The 26665-nt window shown below is 41.4% G+C and overlaps 1 protein-coding gene across 1 annotated transcript in view; it reads right to left on the bottom strand.

Annotated features, from left to right (window-relative positions):
• The window catches only part of ATRN (attractin), a 276680-nt gene continuing 250015 nt past the window's right edge, over positions 1-26665 (bottom strand). Inside the window, exons 27-29 of the mRNA XM_073342975.2 lie at positions 17696-17803; positions 1588-1702; positions 1-147 (exon numbers count right to left, since the gene is read on the bottom strand). Coding sequence (XP_073199076.1) covers positions 23-147; positions 1588-1702; positions 17696-17803 — 348 coding nt within the window. The 3' untranslated portion in view covers positions 1-22. The remainder of the gene's footprint in view (positions 148-1587; positions 1703-17695; positions 17804-26665) is intronic.

Here is a 26665-nt window from a genome sequence, read left to right as displayed (position 1 = left end):
GACAGTCTATGATGTCCATGCATCAAATACAGGTTCCTGGCTGTGCCGGGGGCTGTTGTTTCCGATTTCGTACTGCTCCTGATTTCTCTTTGTAGGCAATTGGCATTTGTTGTGAAACGTCCACCAAAGCACTGGCCACCGCAAGACCTGAAGTAGTAAATCAAGGTGGTTATAGAAGTGAAAGTCTAAGGACTGCAGTTGCAAAAAATCTTATCCAAAAAGTGATTTATTTATTTTTAAAGCAGCATTTTGATTTGCAGATTAAACTTGACGGGGTACTCAGAAGCAAGCTATTCAATAAAGTACATTTCCATCAAAGCAACTGCTTCCTGTCACCCGCCAAAGATAATCTTCTGAACATAAAAACCGGGATATTCATTTAAGCTGCTTTTATTGGAAGCAAGTAATCATGCCACAGAAGAACAGCAGTTTCCTCAAAGCACTTGGGGATGGCTGGTGCATTATGCTTTACAAGCACCCTGCAACCACACCTTCCTGGTCTGAAAAATAGTCACCCTCCCAAAATAACCACAGATGAGAGAAAACCAAAGCGTTTACCTAGATCTGGCTCTGGCCTCTATTTAATTCAAATCCCTAATTACCCCCCATTGTGCAAAACTAGAACTCAAAAGCAATTTATGCCCTCTTCTAGTCCCTTCCTCCCCCTCACCACACTTACTAGCTTTGCTGATTGCTAAAGACAAAGATCTTGTCCTGACCGTCCTCCAGCTGCAGGCAACAGAAGCTGTTCCAGAGGCTATCTATATCTCAGCTCCTCACAAAGGAACCATTAGCTGAGGGGCTGGGAAAAGCTTGTAGTTTTGGGGGGACTGTGTGTGGGAGAGAGAGAACAATTGCATCTAACCTGATTCCCCTCATATAAAGTGTTAGGACAGGAGTGGGAAGAACAGCATCCTACTGCCCCATGCTCCCATCAGAAGAGAGAAAGCAGCAGGGCCTGGCCTTTGAAAGTCAGACAGGTGAACCTTTCTCTGTGGGGGGAGTCGGGGAGGCAAATAAGGCCCTTTTAAAAGTAACTATTGGAAACTTCCAGCCACTTGTGGCCCCTGTATTTTTCCCAGTGACTGGTGTTCAGATGAAATGTATCCCTACTTCTTCCAAAACACCCTGAGGGGAAAACAAAGACAGACACCACAGTATATGGCTCTAAATTTTCACCAGTGATTACCTTGCACAAGCTCAGTGACAAGAAAGGGATCAAACCGCAGTTATAACAACTGTAGCATTTTCACGGTTAGCAGAAATTGTCTGGCGAACCCTGCATGCCGTTTGTTTAGGGCTTAATTATGCCGCCCTAACAAAACTGAGTAGTTCTTTACTCTGCAAGTGAACCCACCCATTTCAAAGAGCTGACTGGAGGAGTGAGTTTCAACCCAACTGGAGTCAAACGGAAGAATCTAACCCTTAGTAAATTAGATTACCTACCCTGTAAAATAAATTCCCACTGACTAGGGAATTTTAGGTATTCCTGAATTAATCTGTAAGATTCAGAGATCATGGTGATGGGCACAGTATAAATACCTAGACATATTAGAAACATGTCAAAGCACAATATCAATCATTCACCTGACTGCCCTGGTGGCGGGATACCTCCCATTCCTCGAGGCAACCTCACAAATACTGAGAGGACAGCTGCTCTGTTTCCAAAACACGGCTCCAGCGCGATGGGTTTGGGAACAGTCTGTAGCAAAAAAGAAAAAACAAGAAAGAACATTGTTTGTTTATTACCTCCCTGTTCCCGCACCCTTTGTCTGTTAGATTGTACATTAAAGCTTCAGGGCACGAACTATGACTTTATCTATGGTTGACTAGTGCCCAGAACATTGTTGTCAAGACTGAAATCAATATTATGACAATCATAACCCTAATCGCCATAAAACACAACACATTTCCTTAATGAAGTCTAGTGGTTAAAAATCAAGTCTTGCACAAAGCTTCTCTGTATGAAGTATTACACTATTTACTCTCCTTGCAGGGGGTTCCAAGGCCTATTTACTGTGTGTGTGTGTGTGCACGTGCGTGTTTGTTTGTGTAATATAAAGGGGAAGATTGCCGAAGACACAAAGGGTAGTTCGTCACCCAGCGCTCACCGATGGTGAGTGGGAACTGGGTGTTTGATCTTTCTGCCATTAAGAAATCTCCCCCCGTGTATTCCTATTAACATTGAACATTTAATTTGAAAAGATCAGCAGCTAATTTCAGGGGGCTTTGTTACTAAAAAGACAAGGTAATAAAAAAGTGACATGCTTATCTGCCTTTTAAAAGTAACTGCATGACGTCGATATTAACATAGGTTATTACCTGACCCAGCAAATAGGCCCTGATCCTGCAAACACTTATGCACATGCTTAATTTTACTATGGAACAACTCTACGGTAAGTAAAGAATGTGTAAGTATTATATAAACTTCAGAACTCAAGTACTGAGGGTGAGCTCTTGCCTCATATCAGCAAGCAAGCTGAGGTCGACTTTCTATATGTTATGCTCTGTGGCTTCTAGTTTCCTGTTGATTATGAACACACAGCACCTAGTGGATTCTTTGATACTAATGAAATACTTATTGCTTATAGGAAGGAACAATCAGTTGCACACATACAAAATGGGAAATGACTGCCTAGGAAGGAGTATTGCGAAAAGGGATCTGGGGGTCACAGTGGATCACAACCAAACTATGAGTCAACAGTCTAACACTGTTGCAAAAAAAAAAAAAAAATAAAATAAAAATCCATCATTCTGGGATGTATTAGCAGGAGTGTTGTAAGCAAGACATGAGAAGTAATTCTTCCGTTCTATTCCGTGCTGATTAGGCCTCAGGTAGAGTACTGTATCCAGTTCTGGGCGCCACATTTCAGGGAAGATGTGGACAAATTGGAGAAAGTCCAGAGAAGAGCAACAAAAATGATTAAAGGTCTAGAAAACATGACCTATGACGAATGATTAGAAAAACTGGGTTTGTTTAGTTTGTAGAAGAGAAGACTGAGAGGGGACATGATAACAGTTTTCAAGTAGATAAAAGATTGTTACAAGGAGGAGAGAGAAAAATTGTTGTTCTTAACCTCTGAGGATAGGACAAGAAGCAATGGGCTTAAATTGCAGCAAGGGCAGTTTAGGTTGGACATTAGGAAAAACTTCCTGACTGTCAGGGTGGTTAAGCACTGGAATAAATTGCCTAGGGAGGTGGTGGAATCTCCATCATTGGGGATTTTTAAGAGCAGGTTGGACAAACACTTGTCAGGGATGGTCTAGATAATACTTAGTCCTGCCTTGAGTGCAGGGGATGGGACTAGATGACCTCTCGAGGTTCCCTCCAGTTCTATGATTCTATTTCATTAGGCATAAAATTGTAATACTGTATTTAAAGGCTCAACGGAAACTCAGCATAATCCAAGACTCTAGAAAAGGAACAGGAATCAAACAACGCAATTAAATTACTGGTGCCTAATAAAAAAAGGATACAACAGCAAACAAAATGAAACTTTAAACTATTTTCATATTTCATATTAACCCTAATGATTACGATGATTTATTAGTCTTTTTGCAAGATAAATTAGTATTTTACAGCCTATAACAACATAAGAGGCAGTCTGTAAAAATCTGCAGTCGTAAACAAACAAAACTCCCATACCCAAAAGAAAAAAAAAGGATCAAACTCCAAACAATTATTGATCTACAAAGCAACTGAGCATATACGTGTGTGTGTGTGCCCTATATTATCCGACTGGCAACTCAGTTACTAGGGGTAATGGAGAGAGCATAGGGAAAGCTTCTTGGAAACTGAAGCAATACACTACATCCAGCCTTCTACCCTACTGAACAGAGAGGTAATGCTGGGCATTTAAAAGTTTCTTGGCAATCTCTGAAAAAGAAAAAAATCCAAGCAAACGTTGGATTCCTTCCATTACCCAAAAATTGCTACTAAATGTGTGGGGGGTAATTTAGTGCTGCAGCATCAGCCCGGCGCTCAATCTTACTCCAAGTGCTCGCGACAATAAATAGCAACGCCCCAGGAGAATACAATGGCATGGAACAACGCCGTGGGGTGAATGAAATGTTGGAGCAACATACAGAACTCATTTGTTTTATGATCTAATTTTAATTTATTCTCTTTGCCCCACTCTTGGATTATAAAATACCTTTGCTACTCCATTCCTTCCCCAAACATAAATGCTAGATGCTACCCTTTTCAAATGGAAGCATTATAGATAACCTGCAGTCTCGTGTAAGTGATTCAGCAGATAGCCATCTTCCTTCTGCCAGTACTGAGCCAACGCCTTTGTAATAACGAGGATGCGCTGTGCTGCTGGAGGTGATATCTTTTTGGGTGAGATACAGAACCCATCCTGAGCTGCTGTAGTCACTCAAAATTCAATGCCACTTTCACAAGAGGGAGGTTAACCCTCATGCTCTGGTTAATTTCTAAATTAAAGTATGTACATTCTGTTTCCCTTCATGTCTACTTCAGGTTTATTTACTCCTGGTATTTGTCTCTTCCTGCACGAAACTGATCCGAAAAGCTGTGTGCTGTTAAACAGCTGTCAACTTTTCACCACAGAGGTGGTTGCACTTCTGTGGTGACTTAAGAGATTTGGGAATATACAATTTGTACAATGAGGTCGCCAAATTTATTGTTTTAGGGTACACTGGAAAAAAGGGGTACAATAAACACACAATCATGTTGCACTGGATAACTCCAGAATAAATGCTATGTACTGCCTACCGCTGTGCACGGTTTTGCTAAGACAGGCTGTCATTAGTAATAACACACACTGCATATAAAACACAATCAAGTCTTGTGAATTCATGTTTGACAGCACCAACTCAGTCACCTGCTTTTGGAACTGTGACTCACAATACACCTCATCTTCAGCTTGTGTTACTGAGGGCAAAAAGCAAAAATCAGGGTGGGGATATGACTCCTGCATCAGGCGATGGCAATGTTGAGTTTGATGTAGGCAATGGGTCGGCCTGTAGAGAAGGACATACTATGCCCTCTATTACATCTGGCAGCTGATCACTGGAGTCTGGGGAATGTTCTACACAGATGTAGACAAACTAGTGAATAAGTCAAACAGCAGTTTACTGGCTATCTTGATTGTGATCTCACAACTACCTGCAAAGCTGGAGCTGGCATCACCATGGGCCTAGACATTATCATGTTACATATTGGCCTGTCCCACATCGTAAGGGAGTTTGATGCACTAGTCCCATATTCATACGGGTCACACCAAAGAAGCTTCTCTCATTGGTAGCACATGACAGGGTTTCCAACTGGGTCAGGAACTATCTAGAACCATATATTTGTACAGCACTCAACACAATAGGGCCCTGATCATGAGTGTGTTCTCTAGGTGCTGCTGTACAAACAAACAATAAGCAGCTGCCAATGCGGAGAGCTTGTTCAGACTTCATCATGTTATTACTTCTCTGCCACGGACAGACATAGTCCAAAAACAGTCCATGCTTTTCCCCCTCCCATCCAGTAACCAAAGCATTAACTTGCTTAGCTTCCTAATTTTCCCCTTCTTTCCCATAACAGGAATTACAGCTACCTTCAGCCATCTCCCCAATGACAAAAGCTCCAAATGCAAACTCCCGTACTTCCCTTGGAGATAGGAGCCCTATGTTATGAGATTAGGGCTGTGAATGGTAGGCCACTGAATTCTCACACTGGAGATCCAGGCCCTCTTTCAAGATCAGAGGGAGGCAGACACAGTGTGGATACTGAGGAAGACTTGCCGTTTTCCCTTTTTGTGATAACAAATTAGTGTTTTTGTCTGATAGATGGCTGCTATTTTCCTCTTAAAATATGGCTCTCCAAACTTTGCAACACCTCTCAGTAGTAGGTTCACCATAAAAAAAATCACTATGGGGACTCTGACATTGAGTATTTTGCTAAGCTTATCACTGAAATATAGAAGCAATTCCTTTTTATTGAAAACCTAATGATATGATAAAAGTGCACATTATGCAAATTAGGTGCAGCCCTCAGACTTTTGGCACATCACCAGTGCTGCCCTTGGTGTCCAAACACTTGGATGTCCACATTTTAAAATCACAAAAGGTCTCTCAGTTGGAACAGATGGCCAGGGATTGTGGTTAATGGGACACAAAAGATTTCACCTTTAGGGCACTGGTTCAAATGCATGTTCCTGTCACTGCCATCTGATGGCCCATCAGAAACGAGTTGGTGCTCTGAGTCCACACATCACATAAGCCACAACTGGCACCCTTGTTGGCAGTTTCAAAGGCACCAAGGAGTGAATGGCAGAGACTTATTTCCTTCAGGTTACATCTGAGAGGTCAGCGTAGGAGAAGCTTGCAGTGCTGCTGTCAATGCCATATCTGGTCTGTGAGCAGCAGGGACTTTAGTCTCCAAGACTGTCAATTTGGCACTTTTCATCAATGCTTCTCCCCCTCCTCCCGCCCCTTAAGGAAAAATGTAAATGTGGCCAGAATGACGACTTTGCACAGGTGGTACATTGAACCCTTCTGCTGCTAAATGCCTGCACTAGCTCACCTCTGCCATTAAAGCTACTATTAAAGGAAGTGTTGTTTTTTGGCTGAACAACAAAATGCTAGGAGCCAAGGTAACTCGAATTTTATAACCAAGTCATGTCACATGATTGTCATTCCTAGATCCCATAACAGACACATTTCTGAGGGCTGACCTTCAGTGTCAGGAAATTATGAGGCTCCACTGATTTTTATCGGCCAGAACGGCCATGGGTTTCGCACTGGTTAATATTAGAAAAAGTGCCCTTTTTATAATGTAATTTTAAAATTAATGGTTTCTTGTTAATGATTGAGGATGTTAAAAAAAAAAATCTATTTTAGCATTTCTTCAATAAAGCTGCTGTATTGACCAGAAATGCTGTGGACACAAGCCAAGTAATTTTTTTGTTTGAGTGTTGAAGTGTGCGTAATATGTAGAGTGTTCACAGAATTATACAAGTTAAAAATGGTCAAAGTCTCAGTTAGGTCATCTAATTAATCCACCTCCCATGGCAATACTGTTCCCACACTAACAATACATTTTGTAGTACTTTCTCTAGACTAGTTTTAAATGACTCAGGTGAAGTGTCTACCACCAGTTCCCTTGAGAGCCAATTTCAGAGCCTACTACATCTCACAATCAGGCATCATTATGTGACGTTTAGCCTAAAATCTCTTTTTATTTCATCCCATTATTTCTATTTATACAATTAACATACAACACAGTCTAACAGTTAATAACACTTATGAAAACTAATGACTACAGAATAATAAATATTCTATATAATTTAAAACATTGAACAGCAATTTTATTTTTCTAGAACACATTTTAAGTATACTGGAGCATATAATCCAGTTACCATGCAACACTGACAGGCCAACCCAATTGCTTTTCAAACACAGTAGGACAAAATGTATTTTTAACAACGTTTTTGTATGGCTTAGTAAATAGTCCCAAACCATTACATGCTTTCAATTTCCAGTAGGGGTATGTGCCTCACAGAGTTGCTTAAATGGAAGCAGAACCTAGGGCATTATTATTGAAATAGTTAAACAGAGTTTCAGCTATGCTTCAGATGACTTCACTGTGCAGAATAGTGTCAGGCTAAGTTTCCCAAGTTTTTTTGAATGGTATGATTGACAACTGACCAAGCATACATAAAATAAAACATGAGCGATTTTCCATAAAAAGAGGGTATAAATGAAGTTCTAAAAAAATCACATCCCCAGAGTATTTCCTGTGCTTTCTCATGCGGAGACGAATTAACTTCTTGTAATTATTTGAAGTGCACAATTCTAGATTAAAAATTCATATTCATCTTTGAAACCTTGGCCCTGATATTTAACTAGAAGCTGGCCCACAGTAAATCAATCTTTTTTCTTGAATTGTTCAGCCCATTTCAATATTGGGTTTCTATGTCTGGAGTTTAAGAATATAATTTTTTAAAAAGGTGCTCAAGCCTTTTGGGCTAGCCCTAGCAGAGTCAACATATGGGCATGAGACACTGATTCATCAGTATCTTGTATCAGAAATGCAAATGGCCACAAATGAACAGCAGAAAGATCAATGGGGAGTTATACCCAGCTACATTTAATAAATAACCACCCCACTTTTAATGCAAGTAGCGTCAATCCAGCAAGCATTCAATGCAAGGTCTACATGAAGGGAAAGATTAGTGTCAGGAGAACTTGCAGTGTTCCCAGGCAATGTTAAATTACAAAACCTTCTGGCCCCATAACGTTCTCACAAATAAGGTAACAATCGCATTGATCTTGAAATTCTCCACTGCTGCCCTACGGGTAGTGTAAGACAAAGCCACAGCATACAATATGGCCAATATGCATATGGCAAATGTTGAAAAGTTCACCTTGATTTCACATGTACCAGAGGGTAGTTATGCTATTAATTTCAATACTAGGTTGCTTTTTATAATAAAAGGTGCACATAAAAAGGATGAAACAGCAGTCGGATGATCTCAGACACAAGACACTTAAAACAACTTCTGTGCACAAAGGAATGCAAATAGGTCCTCTCCAACAGTTTTCAGAAGCTGTTGGTGTTATTAGTGTTTCAATCAGAAAATGTACTCATTTCTGCCAAAGGGAAAGAAGAGTTTAAAAAGACCCTTTTACTCAAAGCTTCACAGAGTTTGCTTTCTCTTGAGCCACTTCCTCCTTGTCAGCTAAAATCAGGGTAAAAGCATTTCCAACCGCATTACTGGTCAGTTGTACTTAAAATATCAGCTTTTCAATTTTATTTATAAATACTTATCTTATACGTTTACAAAATGTGGACACAGTTAAATCTTGCCATCATTCCATTTACCTACCAAAACATATACTCAGGGGGTAGGGGAATGAACCTTTGCAGTCACACGGTCAGGACAAACAGCAGATCATAGAGCGTCACTACCAAATGTTCACTGCATACCAATGGAAAAGCTTTCTCGAAGCAGCAAATTATGTCAAATGAAACCCACACCTACATTAGCTGGAAATAATTCATTAAGCGAAGGGTTTAGCATCTTTTGTTGTTTTCACAGTACAGAACATTATTAGAGTATATTAAATTCTAGGAGAGTTCATCGGTTTTACACACCTCACTTGTCCACACGATCTCTAGGTTCTTAAAACTAGCAACTACATATTACGGATAGCACACACTTCTCTATAAAGTAGAAAGCAGGAGAACATAGGCAGAGTCAACAACAAATATAATTTAAAAGGCCCAAATGGATAAATCTCTCTCTTCGTTCTCATCTTCCTCTATACTGCAACAGAACAGTAGCTATCCTGACATCTGTTCACCTACGTGGACCACATTGGCTGTTCCACTGTTGGTGCATATTTTCAGAAGCAAACCACGTAGTTACACACTTACGTGCAATCTGAGTGCTTTAGTATTAACGAATCAGCAATTAATCTTTTAAATGGCAAATGATGCTCTCTCAGAAGAATGGAACAAGTAATAAATTAGAACTAAAACCCTGTTATAGCATGCCTTCTGAATGAAATGCAATGGCCTGTGATATGTGGGAGGTCAGACTAGATCATAACAGTCCCCACCCTGTGGCTTTGAAACCTATGAATGAATCATCTAAGTCACAGGAACATAGGCACTGACATGCTAGATGAAAACCAACGGTTCAATGAGTCCAGTACCCTGTCTTTGAAAGTGGACAGCACCACAGCTGCTTAAAACCAACGTTCAAGAACCACTATGCTAGGAAGTTATGGGATAACCTCCCTCTAGGTAAACTTTAAGACAGGATTCTTCTTTACAGTACCTATAAAAACTAGACTGGATCATTACAAGATGTCCCAAGTGATGGAAGCCCCATTACTTCCCTGAAGTGACTATTCTGCAGTGCTACAGCTCTCACTAAGAACATTTTTTTTTCCTGGTGTTCAGTTTATATTTTCCTCTCAGTTTCATCCCATTCCTCTCTGGGATATCCCTTTCATCCCTCTCCTCACTGCCCCTTTAGATATATACAGACAGTTGTGCCCCTCTCAAACATTGCTTAGTCAAACTATACAGTACATACTTGGCTTTTAATCCTTTTAGAAGTCAGGCCAAGCTCTCTGAGAAGTTTGGTTGCTCTCCTCTGAGCTCATCCCATTGAATCAGTTTTTTTAATAAGAACATAAGATCGGCCATACTGGGTCAGACCAAAGGTCCATATTCTGACAGTGGCCAATGCCAGGTGCCCCAGAGGGAACAGACAGAACAGGTTGTCATCAAGTGATCCATTCCCTGTTGCCCATTCCCAGCTTCTGGCAAACAGAGGCTAGGGACACCATCTCTACCCATCCTGGCTAATAGCTATTGATGGACCTGTCCTCCATGAACTTATCTAGTTCTTTTTTGAACCCTGTTATAATACAGTAGTACTCAGAACTGAATACAAGATTCCAGGTGCAGTTACAGCAAGGCTGTAGAAGTGATGTCTATGTTCAATTTTTTATTTCAAATTATTTGCCCCCCAATGCAATAGCTTAGAGTTCTCCAAGTCTGAACCTCACTTTTTTTTGGTTCAAATGTCTAATCGTTCTAGCTACTTCCTGGCCTTGCTGATATTCACAACTCCTCTCAAGTTACTGTGAATGTCCTGAGCATGCTGTTTACCACCTTCTAGATAACTAATAAAGATGTTAAGAGTGGAAAGAGCACAGATCCCAGTGACACTCCACACCCATCTGAACATACTACTGTTTATCTCTACCTTTTAATAGCTGGGACCTTCAGGCAGTTTTTGATCCCGTTGACAGCATTTCTACCCTGGGCAGTATGAATTGATTACTAGACTGACACAGGCTACACTTGTGCCACATTTCGGCTCTTTCTAAAGCAGAAATCAAGCTTGGTGTCTTGATGTTTGAAAAAGGGGCAATTAAGAATTTGCAGTGAGACTAACTTTGGCCCTATGACAACTAATGTTGTGGAATTAAATGCACATCCACACCTCAACGACATTAACACTCCAAACGAGCTGCAGACTATTTTCTTGACAAAAGCCACCATCATTTAGACTACTTGTAGACATGAACAGCCTCCAGTTCACAGATGAAGGGATAACCATCTATCAGTGCTGGATTCTAAGTGTGGAAAACAGAACACAATACAGTGAGATCTGCACGAATGGCCATCTCCAGTTGACAATACTGTCTTATGAAACTGCTTTACAGTTTCCCTCAAAGTTTCCAGCACAATTTTGTTTGACCTGTTATGAAGACAAACTTTACTAGGTATACTTGGGGTACCTTAGAGACCAACAAATTTATTTGAGCATAAGCTTTTGTGAGCTACATCCAATGAAGTGAGCTGTAGCTCACGAAAGCTCATGCTCAAATAAATTGGTTAGTCTCTAAGGTGCCACAAGTCCTCCTTTTCTTTTTGCGAATACAGACTAACACGGCTGCTACTCTGAAACTTTACTAGGTATCTGTTTGTTCATCCCTGTGGTGGCTGCTTAGGATGACTTTCACAGTATATATATTTACCTCTGCTGAGAATGTAAGTACTAGTTGCATGAGGCTCCCTACTTTAAGATGCTTAAAGATCATCTATGCCAGCACTCTAAGAAATTCTCTAACTTCTGTTTGAAAAGCTGATTTTTAAGACTATTTCCAACTGACTGCAAGAATCTTCTTAGAGCAGTTCAAAGAACAAGATCTAAACAATAGCCTGACTCCCAGTAACTCAGTTTAAAACATTTGCACAGGTTCTAGATGACCAAGGATCTTAAATATTCTTATAAGAGTTGTAATGTTGAGCGCTTCAGGGAGTTCAAACAGCTGCAGCCAAGGCCCAATAGATCTTGTAATGGTCAACCAAATTTAAGAGAAGATTTGTGCTCTACTGGGTTTTTGAATGGAAAAACTCCCAAAGGAGCTAGTTATCTGTTGCTTAGCTGCACACTAATAAAATTGTTTCCCTAGAGGTAAATTAGTTTCTATTACTATGATGTGCCCTAGGAAAAATAGTAATTGAAAACACTGTTCTAATATGTCCAGCTGGAAAATATTAGCTTAGGATGGAACTAGCCTGACGCTAAGCTGCCAATTGGCCGTGCACGATGGAAAAGGAAAGAGGCCTCTTGTAGACAAAATGCCCCATTTTTCAACTCTCTTTTGTACCCCAAATAAAGTAGTTATGAACCAAAAATCTCTGATTCACGTGAAAAAAATCCATGTGTTTGTGATTAGCACTAAGAAATCTGTAGTTCTGGTGCCAAGTGTGTACAAGGGAGGGTAGCCAAATACAGGATCAACAATGGTGGCACACTGAATGGCAGAGTGACTGGATAACCACTTAAGATCCAACAATGTACCCAACATTTCTGTTTTCAACCTCCCTGCTCTGGCAATAGGAAACAGAAGGCAAAAAAATGCAGTTCCACAGTTGCTTATCAGCCCATTCCACATCAACTCAGATTCCTGCAACTCCCTTCAGTTAAGAATATTTCCAACCAAAGAGCAATGGGAGCGTGGACTATGATGGCGGCTTCTCCTTTGCAAATTATTTGGGGAATTCCAGTGCAAGTGGAAAAGGGCTGGGAGAAAAACTGAAATTGACCAAAGGGACATGTAGACGACATATTCGAAACTGAATATTCCTGTTAGGTGTAGTTTCCACCATTTTCACTGGAGTATTATTCAACAATCTAGACCACCTCTCTGGGAGTATTTTCTGCAATACTCAGAGCCTAAATTTTTGCTTTGCACCTTTTTAATTTCTCCCCCAAACCATCCAATCTGCACTGGAATGCTTCAGAAAGTTTGTACACACTAGCCTCAATTCCCTGTCTCTGGTACTACTGTCAAATTCAACAACCTACATAAATGACTGGGATTCTTAACTATCCTCTTACTCTTGAAAAGCTGGCCTGCACCTTCAATTCCTGGGCCATGTAAGAATGTCAGAGTTTGCCCGTTCTGACAAATCAGAAAAGAAAAGATGGCAGACAGACAGAAGGTATCACGTAGAAGTGAGGAAGGAAATGAATGAGGTCCTGTGTTACTATTTATGGAGCCCTTCACAGCAGAGGGGCAGCCCTGTTTAATGTAGTTCTAATCAAAAAGAAAAAACAAAAGGAAAGGATAAAGAGAACAGAAAAAAGTCAGTTCAGAAAGCTAAACAGGAGAGGTGAGGAAGAAATGAGCAGATATTGAAAGATCCAAAGTGAAAACAAAAAATGAACAGAAGATATTAACTGCAAACAAACTTGTCATGAAGTCAGAAAAGTTGAGGACAGCTCTACGACGACTGGTTCTGGGCTAATACCGCAAGAGTGGTGTTTTCAGTTAAATTAGTTTTTCTAGAAATAAGCTAAGTAATGGAAAGAGGGGAAGGGGAAGTGCCTGCAGGAAGACTGGCATTTTTTCATGGTAAATGTCAATTTAGTTTAGATGATGGACCCTGTGAAAAGTCAGAGCAGAATTTTAATAATTCATGCTAGCCTGAACTTCTTAACCCTGATTTGAATTTAACAAAGACTGTCTGTTTTCATACGAACGATAAACGTATGCATAGTTTTTACAGTATTATTTTTGTTTTAAAGAAAGTTGGCTTTTCTGTAAATCCTATCAGTTTATTTCCCCAGACTAAAAAGATTAAGAGGGAAACATACAAACAAGTGAGTTGTACATACAGTGTAAAACAACAGGTGAAAAAGAAGGCCACTGTAATATATTTTTAAAGTACACTATGTGAACTAAGCCAATATGTCACATCTCTGTCACATAATACAGTTGTTGCATTTCCCTTAAAAAATGTTTATGGTAGTGCTGGGCTGACTTTATCAGAGACTGAAATCAAGTAATTTAGCCACCAAACAGGCATTGTGTAGGCAAGCTTTCCTGCACCAATATGCTTTGATCTTGATTTGGAGGGACCTTTTTTCAGGGAGAGAAGAATGTCCATAACCATTCATTGGAGCCTCTGCTGAGACAACAAAAGTGCCAATTTTTATGATAACGCGTGTGATATGGACAACTGATTCCATACAGACTTTCTGTAACCATCTACTTCAGACTCTAAAAATGGAAAAGACCTAATAGGTTATCCAGGATATTAAAGTATCAGGGGTAGCCATGTTAGTCTGTATCCACAAAAACAACGAAGAGTCCGGTGGCACCTTAAAGACAAACAGATTTATTTGGACATAAGCTTTCGTGGGCTGGAACCCACTTCATCGGATGCATGATGTTAAAGAATCATAGAAATGAAGGACCAGGAGGGACCTCAGTAGGTCACCTAGTCCAGTCCCCTGCACTGAGGCATGATGAAGCATTATCTAGACCATCCTTGACAGGTGTTTGTCTAACCTGCTCTTAAAAGCCTCCAACGATGGAGATTCCACAAACTCCCTAGGAAATTTGTTCCCACGCTTAACTACTCTGACAATCAAGAAGTTTTTCCTAATGTCTAACCTAATTTTCTCTTGCTGCAGTTTATGCTCATTGCTTCTTGTCCTGTCCTCAGTCATAAGAAAAACAACGTATCGCTCTTGTGTTTATAACAACCTTTTACGTACTTGAAGACTTATCACATCCCCCCTCAGTCTTCTCCAAACTAAAACCCTTCTTTTTTCTCAATCTTTCCTCATATAGGCCATGTTTTCCAGACTTTTAATAATTTTTGTTGCTTTCTTCTGGACTTTCTCCAATTTGTCCACATCTTTCCAGAAGTATGGTTGCCAAAACTGAATGCAATACACCAATCGAGGCCTTATCGCTACTGAGTAGAGTGGAAGAATAACTTCTCATGTCTGGATTACAAGACCCCTGCTAATACATCCCAGAATGATGTTTGCTTTATTTGCAATAGTATTACATTATTGACGCTCATTTAGTCTGTGATCTACTATAACCTCCAGATCCTTTCCGACTGTACTCCTCCCTAGGCAGTCATTTCCCATTTTGTATTTGTGCAGTGTATTATTCCTTCCTAAGTGTAGTACTATGCATTTGTTATTATTGAATTTCATCCTATTTCAGACCATTTCTGCAGTTTGTCAAAGTCATTTTGAATTCTAATCCCGTCATCAAAAGTGCTTGCAACTCCTCCCAGCATGGTGTTGTCTGCACACTTTATGAATGTACTCTCTATCCCATTATCCAAATCATTTATGAAGATATTGAATAGAACTGGACTCAGGGCAGACCCCTATGGGACCCCACTTGATATGCCCTTCCAGATTGATTGTGAAACAGTGATAACTACTCTGAGTTAGCTTTTCCAAACAGTGCACACCCACCTTATAATACGTTTGTCCAGGCTCTATTTCTCTAGTTTATGAGAAGGTCATGTGATAGAGCACTAAAAGCCTTACTAAAGTCAAGACATACCATATCTACTGCCTCCCCTGCCCATCCACAAGGCTTGTTGCAATGTCAAAGAAGGTTATTCGGATGGTTTGACATGATTTGTCCTTGATTTATCACCTTATTTTCCTCTAGATGCTTACAAAGTGATTGCTTGATTATTTGCTCCATTATCTTTCTGGATACCAAAATTAAGCTGACTGATCTATATTTAGGGCTCTGTGTCTGTCATGGAAGTCACGGATTCCATGCCTTCCGCGACCTCTGTGACTTCTGCAGCAGCTCGTGTGCCTGGCTCCAAGGCCAGCTACCCAGGTGGCCCCAGGGACAGCCATACCAGCCGCTACTGTAGTGGCCTCTGGGTCAGCCAAACCAGCCACTTCTCGGCCGTGGCCCCAGGCAGAAGTCTCAGAGCGACCGCAGTCCCTGGGTGGCCCCCAGCAGCTGGTGCCGCTGGCCCCAGACGTGCACCGCCCCCAAGATTTAGTTAGAGGTATTTTTAGTATAAGTCATGGATCGGTCACGGACTGTGAATTTTTGTTTATTGTTCATGACCTGTTCATGACTTACACTAAAAATACCCGTGACTAAATTGTAGCCTTATCTATAATTCCCTTATTTGTCCTTGTTCCCCTTTTCATGGAGAGGTACTATATTTGCCCTTTTTCAGTTTTCTGGAATCACTCCTGTCCTCCATGAGTTCTCAGAGATAATCACTAACGGCTCATATCTCCTCACACAGTTCCTTTACTATTCTAAAATATAGTTCACCATTTGACTCGAAGACATCTAACTTTTCTAAGTAATTCTTAACTTGTTAAAACTTGTATCAAACTTTTTCAGAGATGTAGACCATATCTTAACAGAAAGATTGTCTTTTGGTTCATCTCTCTATCAATTCTAAATCAGAGGCATTTATTTAACATCCTTTTAGAAATTACAAAAACTACCTACCAGTTGGACGTATCTAGGGCTTACTATTCAAAAGTACTGAGCACTCACAACTCAAATGAAAGTACAGCTGATGTTCCAAAAATTCAGGCCCCATAAGTATCTCAAACTAGTTGCCCAATCATTGAAACACTTAAAGTTAGTGGATACTCTTGCAAGTTTTGGCCTTACTTTCTCTATTGCTCAGTTTCCTACTTACAAAAAAAAGGGACCATACCTCCCTGCCTGAGACAGAGATAAATTGATGAACCACTCAGATGCTGTGGTAATGCAAACCTGAGAAAACTCCATAAACAAAATTAATTCTAAATTCAATGCAACAGTTGGACAGTATATAGCAAATATGATAGGGGGTGCACATTGAGTAGTGAGGCTAAAAAGTAATATTGAACTGCTGCCTCACTTATGGAGAGCTGTCCATCCTGTGCCCTGAATGAGGCAGAAGTCCTATGGAAAAAATAGTATGAACATGTAATTAAAGACTATCAATTCATATGCATTACGTGCAGAACTAAAGTCGTATGGGCATCCTAATTCTGGCATTTCCTGGCACCTGAATTCTGGACTTTGCAACTTCAACATTCTTTTATCTTTTTTTTTTTTTGCTATATTTTATATACACACATAAACACACCCCACATATATTCTAAATGGAAGAAATATTTTTTTGTCATCATTGTAAGGGCAGGAAAGAAGATTTTGTGCCGAGGCTGTTAAGTGAGAGTGCCATAAACTTATAGGCTAAGCATGTGTACAGTAGATAGACAAATTATACTCAGGAAAGCTTTAGCTTTGCTTTCTAGTTTACAGGTCTGACATCAGAAATTTACCACAGCCATGATCTCTCTCAAATTCTTCATCTTCCCTTTTAACTCTGCATATTCCTACAATTACAACATACTGCATCTAAAAGTATTCCAGATTAGGGGAAAGACACTTTGTAATTCTCTCCTCCTACTTTGTACGCATCATATTTTGTGATGAACATTTATTTGCTTCAAAAAATACATTTATATCTCCACAGAATTCAAAGACAATTACTCTTCTGTTCCTTGGGAGAGACCTCACAAGAACTGCTTCTATTTGCAGCACCCACAGCTATTTCCATCCAACTGTTCTGCTGCGTTAAGCTGTGTCCTCCTTCATTACAAGCATAAAAACTAAAAATTGATGTAACTTTTATTAACACCAGTGTAGTCCAAAAGATGGAAATGCATAACCTAAAGGCACAACATGAAGTCAAAACAATACATAAGCTTTCATATAAGCTTTCAAGTGCTTATAGTTTCCTACAGGTTGCCAATGAGCAGCAGATTTCCATTACTGCTTTATCCACAGTTGAGAAAAAACATCCATGAAGATTAATTACAGGTAGGACCATCGAAACAGCATGAACTCTAACCTTTATGCTTCCTCCAATGAGATCAGGCGGCTCTTCGTCTGTTTCTAAGGCAACATTGATGGAGGCAAAGGGACGGCTAGCCATCTGTTGCATCTCACGGAGTAGTTGCTAGTGAATAAACACAGAGATATTAATACACTGTTCCAACATATAGAATACAAAAATGTTTGACAGATTTTACTGAATATGGAAAGATATGGACTCCAGCATGCAAACATTTCAAAACAAATTCCTGATGCTTTCACTGGGCATAAAGATGACACAAGGGAACCTGATGAGAACAATTTCTAAATAAAACCAATTGTATAAATATAAACAGGTCTAAGTAACTCCACTCTGAAAATTTTGTAAGTCTACACAAATCAGACAGCTGCCAGTGTACTTACCATATTGGTATACCACAAATTAACATTAAACAGTCCTGTGTATTAGTCTAAACATGCCAAATGTATCTGTGAACAGCAAGTATGGCTTGCAGGAATATGTTTTATTCAAATACAATACACGTTCCTGAATAAATCTTTAGAAGCCCCTAAAACACATTGTTCTCTTTACAAGTTGAGTTTTAGTGTTATGGTTCTCTCTTAGACATACAATGGCAGTCTCTAAGTGGCAGACTGCAGTTCCAACTTTAGTTTAGCAGTAGTATGGAAAGATATCCTTTTTAGCTCCTGTGGTTAAAAGTCCTTTGCACTAACTGCAGATCAAGTGATTGGTAATGAGATGTAGGTGTCAAACATCAATTCCAGCAGGACTGGGAATGATGTGGCACACTGCCTGTAAATAATGAAACAGTGATATGACACATTGGAAACAAATAGCATCAGCCACTTAAAGATCAGCATACTAATGAAATCCCTCTGATTTATATACTTACCGTATTTAGTATTTCACTTTTGCATTACTATTACCTATTACCTATAGTATTACCTTACTATAACTACTACTTCTAATCCCAAAGCAACTTTGCTGACATATGGAACAGTACATATCACCATTCATTCCTGTCCAGGGCTTGGTCATGTCCCTCCAGATGCTGTCCCACCCTCTAGTTGGTGGTTGGCCTCTAGGTCTGACTCACTTTGTTTGTACTTGTACTATTTTCACCGGCATCCTATCATCTGTCTTCTGCAATGTCCTCACCATCATAATCTTATGAATTGCAGCCAATCCCATATCCTGAGTTCACATCCTACTCTCCTTCTAACTTAATTTGTCTTAAAATCATTCCACTATACAACTGCCATCTTCTGAAGAACTTATCTTTACTGCCTCCAGCCTTCTCATGTCTGTTCAGCTGCCTCCAGAATAATATTGTTACTCTATGGTAACAATGGAATAAAGTAAAGTATAATTTCCAACTGTGAGCTCTTCCGTACCCAACCAATGTTGTCTCCTGTATGGCAGCAGTTACAAGGAAATTTCCTTAACTCTACCACTGCTAGCACGGTCTGGCCTGGAGCAAACAGGGTTCTGACATTCTGGCTTGTAATACTTGTAATATGTTTAGCCATTACCTGAAATGCATGACCATTTCCATTTGCTAGGTTTGACAGGCCTGGCTTAACTCCCATGTAAATCAGTCTTGACTTGCTGTACTGTTTTTATAACAAGTTAGTTTCAGATGCAATGGCTTACTAGGCCAATCCGTCATATTCAGTTAATAGGAATGATATGTCATAACCTGCTGGCCTGCCAGGGACAGGTACTTGTTGTTTCACCCTAGTCCTCTTGCCTTCCCAGGTTAATGAGCACGGACTGCTTGGATCTGAAATCGGTTTCCATTCTCCTGGATACAGTTTGTTCACAGCACATTATTCCATAATATTTGGTGCAACTCTTCTGGGCTTTCCCAAGATGAGCTATCACCGTCTTGGAGAACTAGTAACTACAACTCTATAAGTACTAAATTTATTCTATAATCAAAAAACTAGACTAGTGAGATGTTAAAGATTGCAAGTTAAAATACTTCCCCCCTCCTCTTTTAAATGTTTTTACTATCGGTAGGTCAAAAAATCAACTAATTATTATTTACAGGACTCAAGCTGTGTTATGCAATTTGCAAACAAAATAAAATGAGTCCTTTTCTCAACCAACCTAAGACAACAGTCGCAGGGTGGCAGAAAAGGATATAACATACCAGCACATGGAACAAATTTAGGGTTAGCCGACAGGCCTTGAGAGCCATAATTTCTGTATTTTCTTTAAACAGAGCACCTCCTTCTGTCCCTCTTCCTCTCATGTCCAGCTGACTTCTGCTCAACTCATTCATTGCTGACCAAGGTGAAGAACATCCTTGTTCCCCATCTCTTTTCTACTCTGCCATTTCCACCCACAAACAGACAGGAAGTGGGGAGCGAAAACATTGACTTGGTGAATTTGAAATAGGATACATAGCTTTTCATCTGCAGGTCACTGGTGTGAATATAGACAAGGTCAGTAGTGACCAACAATCTCTGCTATCTAGTCTTGTTTCAGTTTGGTGCTTTATGTGAAAAGCTCTTTTACTGCAGTTCCCATGGATCAGTATATGCATCATACAAATCATCATCAGGTTTTGCACTCTTGTGGGCAGTATCAGCTAAGGCACTAAACAGAAGACTAAAAGACCTCTCCTCTCATTCCTAGAGTTGAGACACACTGTACTCCTGGGGGAATTCTGCACCACTGCGCAATGCAGAATTTCAGAGTAACAGCTGTGTTAGTCTGTATTTACAAAAAGAAAAGGAGGACTTGTGGCACCTTAGAGACTAACCAATTTATCTGAGCATAAGCTTTCGTGAGCTACAGCTCACTTCAACGGATGCATGCTCATGAATGCATCTGATGAAGTGAGCTGTAGCTCACGAAAGCTTATGCTCAAATAAATTGGTTAGTCTCTAAGGTGCCACAAGTACTCCTTTTCTTAATGCAGAATTTGTGCACAATTTCACGTTTTTCCTGCAGAACTGGGGCTGCTGAGCTTCTGGCCGCCACTATGGGCGGCTGGACGCTGCAGAGCCCGGCTCTTAGTGAACAGAATGCCCAGCCCGCAAGGATAGAGGCTGCATGTTCTGGCTGCTGGTTTGATCCTCATTCTCCCAGGGACAGGAGACCCAGCTCTGACAAACAGTGAGGATGGACAGGGCCAAACCACACCACGTTCCCTGGCTGGACAGTAAAGAAGCTGGGGTGGACTAAAGGCTCTGGAGGTGCAGGTATCTGGGACGGGTGCTGCCCCACAGCTGGGCTCTGGGGGGAGTGGGGTGTGGGTGCCTGGGGGGCAGAGGGGTGTGGGTGTGTAGGCTCTGGATAGATACGCTGGAGGGTAGGGATAGGATACAGAGGGACCTAGACAAATTAGAGGATTGGGCCAAAAGAAATCTGATGAGGTTCAACAAGGACAAGTGCAGAGTCCTGCACTTAGGATAGAAGAATCCCATGCACTGCTACAGACTAGGGACCGAGTGGCTAGGCAGCAGTTCTGCAGAAAAGGACCTAGGGGTTACAGTGGATGAGAAGCTGGATATGAGTCGACAGTGTGTCCTTGTTGCCAAGAAGGCTAGCGGCATTTTGGGCTGTATAAGTAGGAACATTGCCAGCAGATCGAGGGACGTAATCATTCCCCTCCATTCAGCATTGGTGAGGTCTCATCTGAGTACTGTGTCCAGTTTTGGGCTCCACACTACAAGAAGGATGGGCAACAAAAATGATTAGGGGACTGGAACACATGAGTTATGAGGAGAGGCTGAGGGAACTGGGATTATTTAGTCTGCAGAAGAGAAGAATGAGGTGGGATTTGATAGCTGCTTTCACCTACCTGAAAGGGGGTTCCAAAGAGGATGGATCTAGATTGTTCCCAGTGGTAGCAGATGACAGAACAAGGAGTAATGGTCTCAAGTTGCAGTGGGGGAGGTTCAGGTTGGATATTAGGAAAAACTTTTTCACTAGGAGGGTGGTGAAACACTGGAATGCATTACCTAGGGCGGTGGTGGAATCTCCTTCCTTAGAGGTTTTTAAGGTCAGGCTTGACAAAGCCCTGGCTGGGATGGGGATTGGTCCTGCTTTAAGCAGGGAGTTGGACTAGATGACCTCCTGAGGTCCCTTCCAATCCTGATATTCTATGATTTTGGGGATGCCCCGTGGCTAGGCTCTGGGGGGAAGAGGGTACAGGTGTCTGGTCTCTGGGGATGTCCACGGCTGGACTCTGGGGGAAGGGTGGTGTGGATGTTTAGGCTTTGGGGGGGACCCCATGCCTGGGCTCCAGGGCGGGTGTGAGTGTCTGGGCTCTGGGGGGAGGGGAGTGCAGGTGTCTGGGCTCTGGGGGTCCCACACAGCCCCAAGTACCCCCAAGTGGAACTGGGTTGTCATAGGTATTTCTTTAACTCTCTACTCTGGGGCGGGTGGGGAGGGGAAGATCTTTTTTGTTGTTGTGTGTATTGTTGACATACTTGTTGACAGGTATTTTGAAATAAATTACTGGTGTTATTACATTATGTTATTTTGACAAATAAAATATACAGAATTTTAAAATATTGTGTGCAGAATTTTTAATTTTTTGGCACAGAATTCTCCCCAGGATGATGTGGTGAGGCTCAGACCACTATGCCTCTTCTATGGACAGAGGACTTCAATTTGTAGGATTTCAATCCAGCACCTTTCACCAACACAAAATTAAAAAAGAAAATAGCAAATCTAGGTCTGATTTCTAAAAGATTAGCAAAAAACAACAAGCTATATAATAGCACTGATTCTAGACATCACCACAAACAACTTAAAGGGAAATCCTAGAAATAGATTTTCTGTGCCTATGATGATCTTTTTAACTACTTGCTAGGCAAACCCAGCAGTGGTAAGGAACCACTCACTGATCTACTAAACCTCCAGAGTTTTAGAACACTTAAAATACACTCAGCAGATCGCAAACTAAAGCAAGTGTGAAGCACATTGTTGAGTAGTCGTTCCCATAATTGTCCCCGTCAGCTATCATGAAGTGCTTTGTATAGCAGCTGTAAAATCAGAGAACAAGCTGTCCTGAAAAAGATGTCCAAAAGAAGAATGAACTAACTCTTACAAGTAAGTTTAGTTTACTAAAGTTCATCACGCCTGTTGAAATCAACAGCAACTTTATGGGATAAAATTCTGACAACACTGTGAAAATGCAAACAACTTTGAAGTGACATTACTGCCTACATTTTCAGAATTGGATAAGGATTTAGCTCTGCAACTACCATCATTTCAACAAAGGATTGCACCTCTCAGTATGAGTAATCTGAATATGTGGAATACTGTATAAATGCTGGCTATTATTGTCAGTTATTACAACAGACATCTATTTCAGAATAAAGTCTGGCTCTATGTCAATAACTGTATGGTCATATCTTAAGATCGAAAACCACTCCCAGTTTCAAACAGACTGACAGTTCATCTAAGCATAAGGATGTCCCTTCAAAAGGCAACCCAACAAATATAGCTTACGTACTTAAACTGTACCAGTTGAAGTTTGACAGTTCAGCCTGTGTGCATATTTTAATGATATTGCCCTATTTACGGATTAAGCCTGCTGATGTAAAGACTGGTTGCTTTTCATATTTGTACAGAGTAAATCATGTAACAAAGAATAATAAGATCCACTATGAAAATGGGTTCTAGAAATAAATATTCCTTAATTAAGACCTTATTTTTCCCCAAGAGAGACACATTTTGTACACTTAATCTGTGCACATATATCCCTGCTGAATGACTGTCAATGTGGTTGATGTTTTAATGACAGTTTTGTGTTACAGTGCTAAGGAGACAGATTTTGCATGTGTAGTGTGTGTTCTTATCTGGAGAGAGAAAAGAAGATTCGAGTGAAAATGCAAAGTTTGTCAGTGGAAACATGCTATGTGGGTATTAGGTTATGATAAAGAGATGTCCCATAACTTGGAATTGCCTTGCTTTCAGTGATTTGCTTTGTGGGAAGTCACACAACCAACCTTAATCACTTTTAAACAGCGTTTTTGTTTATAGAATACCTAATTGATAGGGTTACAGGAGTGTTTTAAACCACTTATGCCCTAAATGAAAACTTTAAGTCAAAATGTACTGTATGTTCATGATATGATGTAATATACACCGCAGTTTGGACCGGCCAATACTCAGTATTCATGTAATTACATTTTTTAAATCAGTGGAACATGTGCAAGTCTAATTCATACTGAGCATTGCAAGCTAAAGAGATTACAGAGCAGTTGGCATGGAAACAGAGCCCCAAGGCTTTGGTACAACAAGAGACTAAAACTATCCGACAGGAACAAACTGAGCAGACAGCAATGTGGTGGGAAGAAGAGGGTATCAAGAATGTACAACAATTGGGGGGTGCCCCTCATATGGGCCCAAGATAGCAAGTTGATGTTGAAGAAACGACACTGTTTCAGATCAGTGGCTCTTTAAAATCTAGCAGCTGTAATTCCCAGAACTGCATATATGTGAACTGACACCCCAGTGGTGGAGAAACCCCATGTTAATATTGATGTGTTACTGATCTGAGAAGAAAGAGCATGAGAACTTAGGGAAACTGTCCAAGAGTCTTGCAATGGCAGAGTATTGCAGGAGACAGTGAAAAATGGCTATCTAGGTTGCAGGCTTGATTTATTAAAATAACCCAAGATATATTTATTCCTGGGCAACAAAAGCTTGGGGGTCTGTATCTGCAAAAAGAACAGGAGTACTTGTGGCACCTTAGAGACTAACAAATTGAAACCATACTTCGCACTCAGCTAAAAATATAACCTCCTTTCTCAAATATTTTTACATACCAGTATGTTTGCTTTTATATCCGTTATCAGTTTTCTAAACTTGCTGCTGCTGCCTGTACTTTAAGAGTTAATCTCTCTTGGCTCAAGTCTCACTACCCTCCTAGTGTAAGCGGGGGAATAGTCCCACTATTGTGGGGAACTTTCCTGGCTTCTGCACTAGCCCGGTGAAGTGGGCTAGCGAAAGGATCTGGGTCCTCGCTCCCACTTCCTTTACCCAGTGGCCTCTCTGCCCCTGAGGACTCCCCTTCCACTCTCCTATCTGGCAGAGTCTTCGTAACCCCAACAAGGCTGGGCCCAGGATTCCTGGGGGGCTCGACCCCCAAACCTGCTGTGGTTACCTAGGACAGGGGCTAGGGTGTCCTCACTCCAGGGTACTCTCTCTGCACTGGGCACTTCTCTACCCACTGATCATTATATACAATTTGAAGCAAATGCAAGTTATTTAATCAACAATTAATTTGAAAAAGAATAAGGAAAAATGGGAAAGGTTAAAGGAAACACATCACCCCGCTCTGTGGCAGGGAACTTCACAAACAGTGTCTCTGGAATGTCAGGGCAGTTCACAGTCTGTTCCTTGTAAGTCCCAGGCCTCCTTCTCAGGCCTTGTCTGTGCTGCAGCGATGCTGTGGGTTGGACACTTGCTCTGGTGGTGGCCACACGCTCTCAGGCTCTAGGTGGCAGGGCCCTTCGTTGCAGCGTTGCCCCTGCCCTGTCAGGGTTACCAATCCCCCTCTGAGTCTGGCCTGCAGAGCCTCCTGGCTAAGGCGTCTCCCTGTGCTGGGCCCACTGCCCAGGGTCCCCCCTCACTCTTCCCAGCTGCTCCCGACACCCGGCTCCAGACTGCTCCTGCTCCTGCTCCAGCCCCAGCCCCACTCTGTCTTAGCTCCAGCTCCACTCTGCCTCAGCACAGCTGCTGCTCTGCCTCCAGCTCCCTGGGCTGCTTCTCTGGCCCCTCTGGCTCTGGTTGCTGCAGCTCTGCTCCCAGGACAGGTCTGCTCTTTCTGGGCTGTGCCTCTGGCTTTGGGGCTGCAGCTCTGCTCCCAGGACAGGGTCTGCTCTCTCTGGGCTGCTTTTCTAGTTCCTCTGGATTGGCACAACTCTGCTCCCCAGCTCAGCTTGGGCCCCTGCTTTCTCCTTAGCTTGACCCCACTCTGTCTGACCCAGGCAATTCCAGCTCACACGGAGGATGGGACCTCCCTGGCCTCCTGACTCCCCAATTAGTCTGCTCGCCCTGTCATTTGGGCTGACCTGGAGCATTGGCCTCTCCCCATTGCTCCTAGGGACTGTCAGTCTCAGGGTCCTGATTCCCCATTGCCCCTTTTAGTACTGGGAGGTAGCAATTAAAACACCCCCACTGAATGTTAGTAAGGGGGCAACAGTCCCCTTACATTACCCGTTGCTAAAATTCTGCCACAGCCACAATATTCACACCAGTACATCCGGGCCCCATAGTAACAACATATACCCACATCATATCATATCAAAAACCCATTAACAATTATCAAAAGAACATTTAACATATTTAACATTCCACATCTACTTCTTCATACTATACATAACAATATTCATTAAAACACTACACAGAACCAATAACAATTATCTCTAAATCGAACAGGAAGTACACCCTTATTAGCCCTCTGGGACCTTCTTAAACTGGTGGTTCATTACTCATATTTTTTATTTCCCTATCCTCGGGTAATACTGGGTCAGTTTGAGGTACCTGGCAATTCTCGTTAGGGTTTGGGTTTACCCCATTGGTTTTAGTCTCCTCGGGAAATGCTGCTCTAGGCCTCCTACGAACCCTGGTAAGACTAAAAGTCCAATGCTTTAGCTGGTCCCTATGTACTACTCTCTCAGGACCTCCTTGTTCAGGCTGGATAGCGTACACTGGAAGTTCGGGATTGTTGTGGGTGACCACAGTGTGGGGATTTGGATCCCAATTGTCTTGTATTTTATTACGCCTCTGGTGTCTGTGGCTACGAACTGGTACACAGTCACCAGGTCTGATGAGAGCCCCACTGGACTTGTGATCATGAGTCCTTTTCCTACTGTGGGTTGTGTCTTTAGTTGTACTGAGAACAACTTTGTTGGCTGTCTTTGGCCTGTCATGGACACCTTTGACCCAGTCATCGAAATTGGTCACCTCATCCTTTGAAAAGGCTTCTTGACACTTCTCTGGCAACATCCTTAA

This window comes from Lepidochelys kempii, chromosome 4, assembly GCF_965140285.1.
Source record: "Lepidochelys kempii isolate rLepKem1 chromosome 4, rLepKem1.hap1, whole genome shotgun sequence".
NCBI classification, from domain to species: domain Eukaryota; kingdom Metazoa; phylum Chordata; order Testudines; family Cheloniidae; genus Lepidochelys; species Lepidochelys kempii.
Note: the sequence above shows the minus strand (reverse complement) of the source record. Positions and strands in the feature narration are given on the sequence as shown.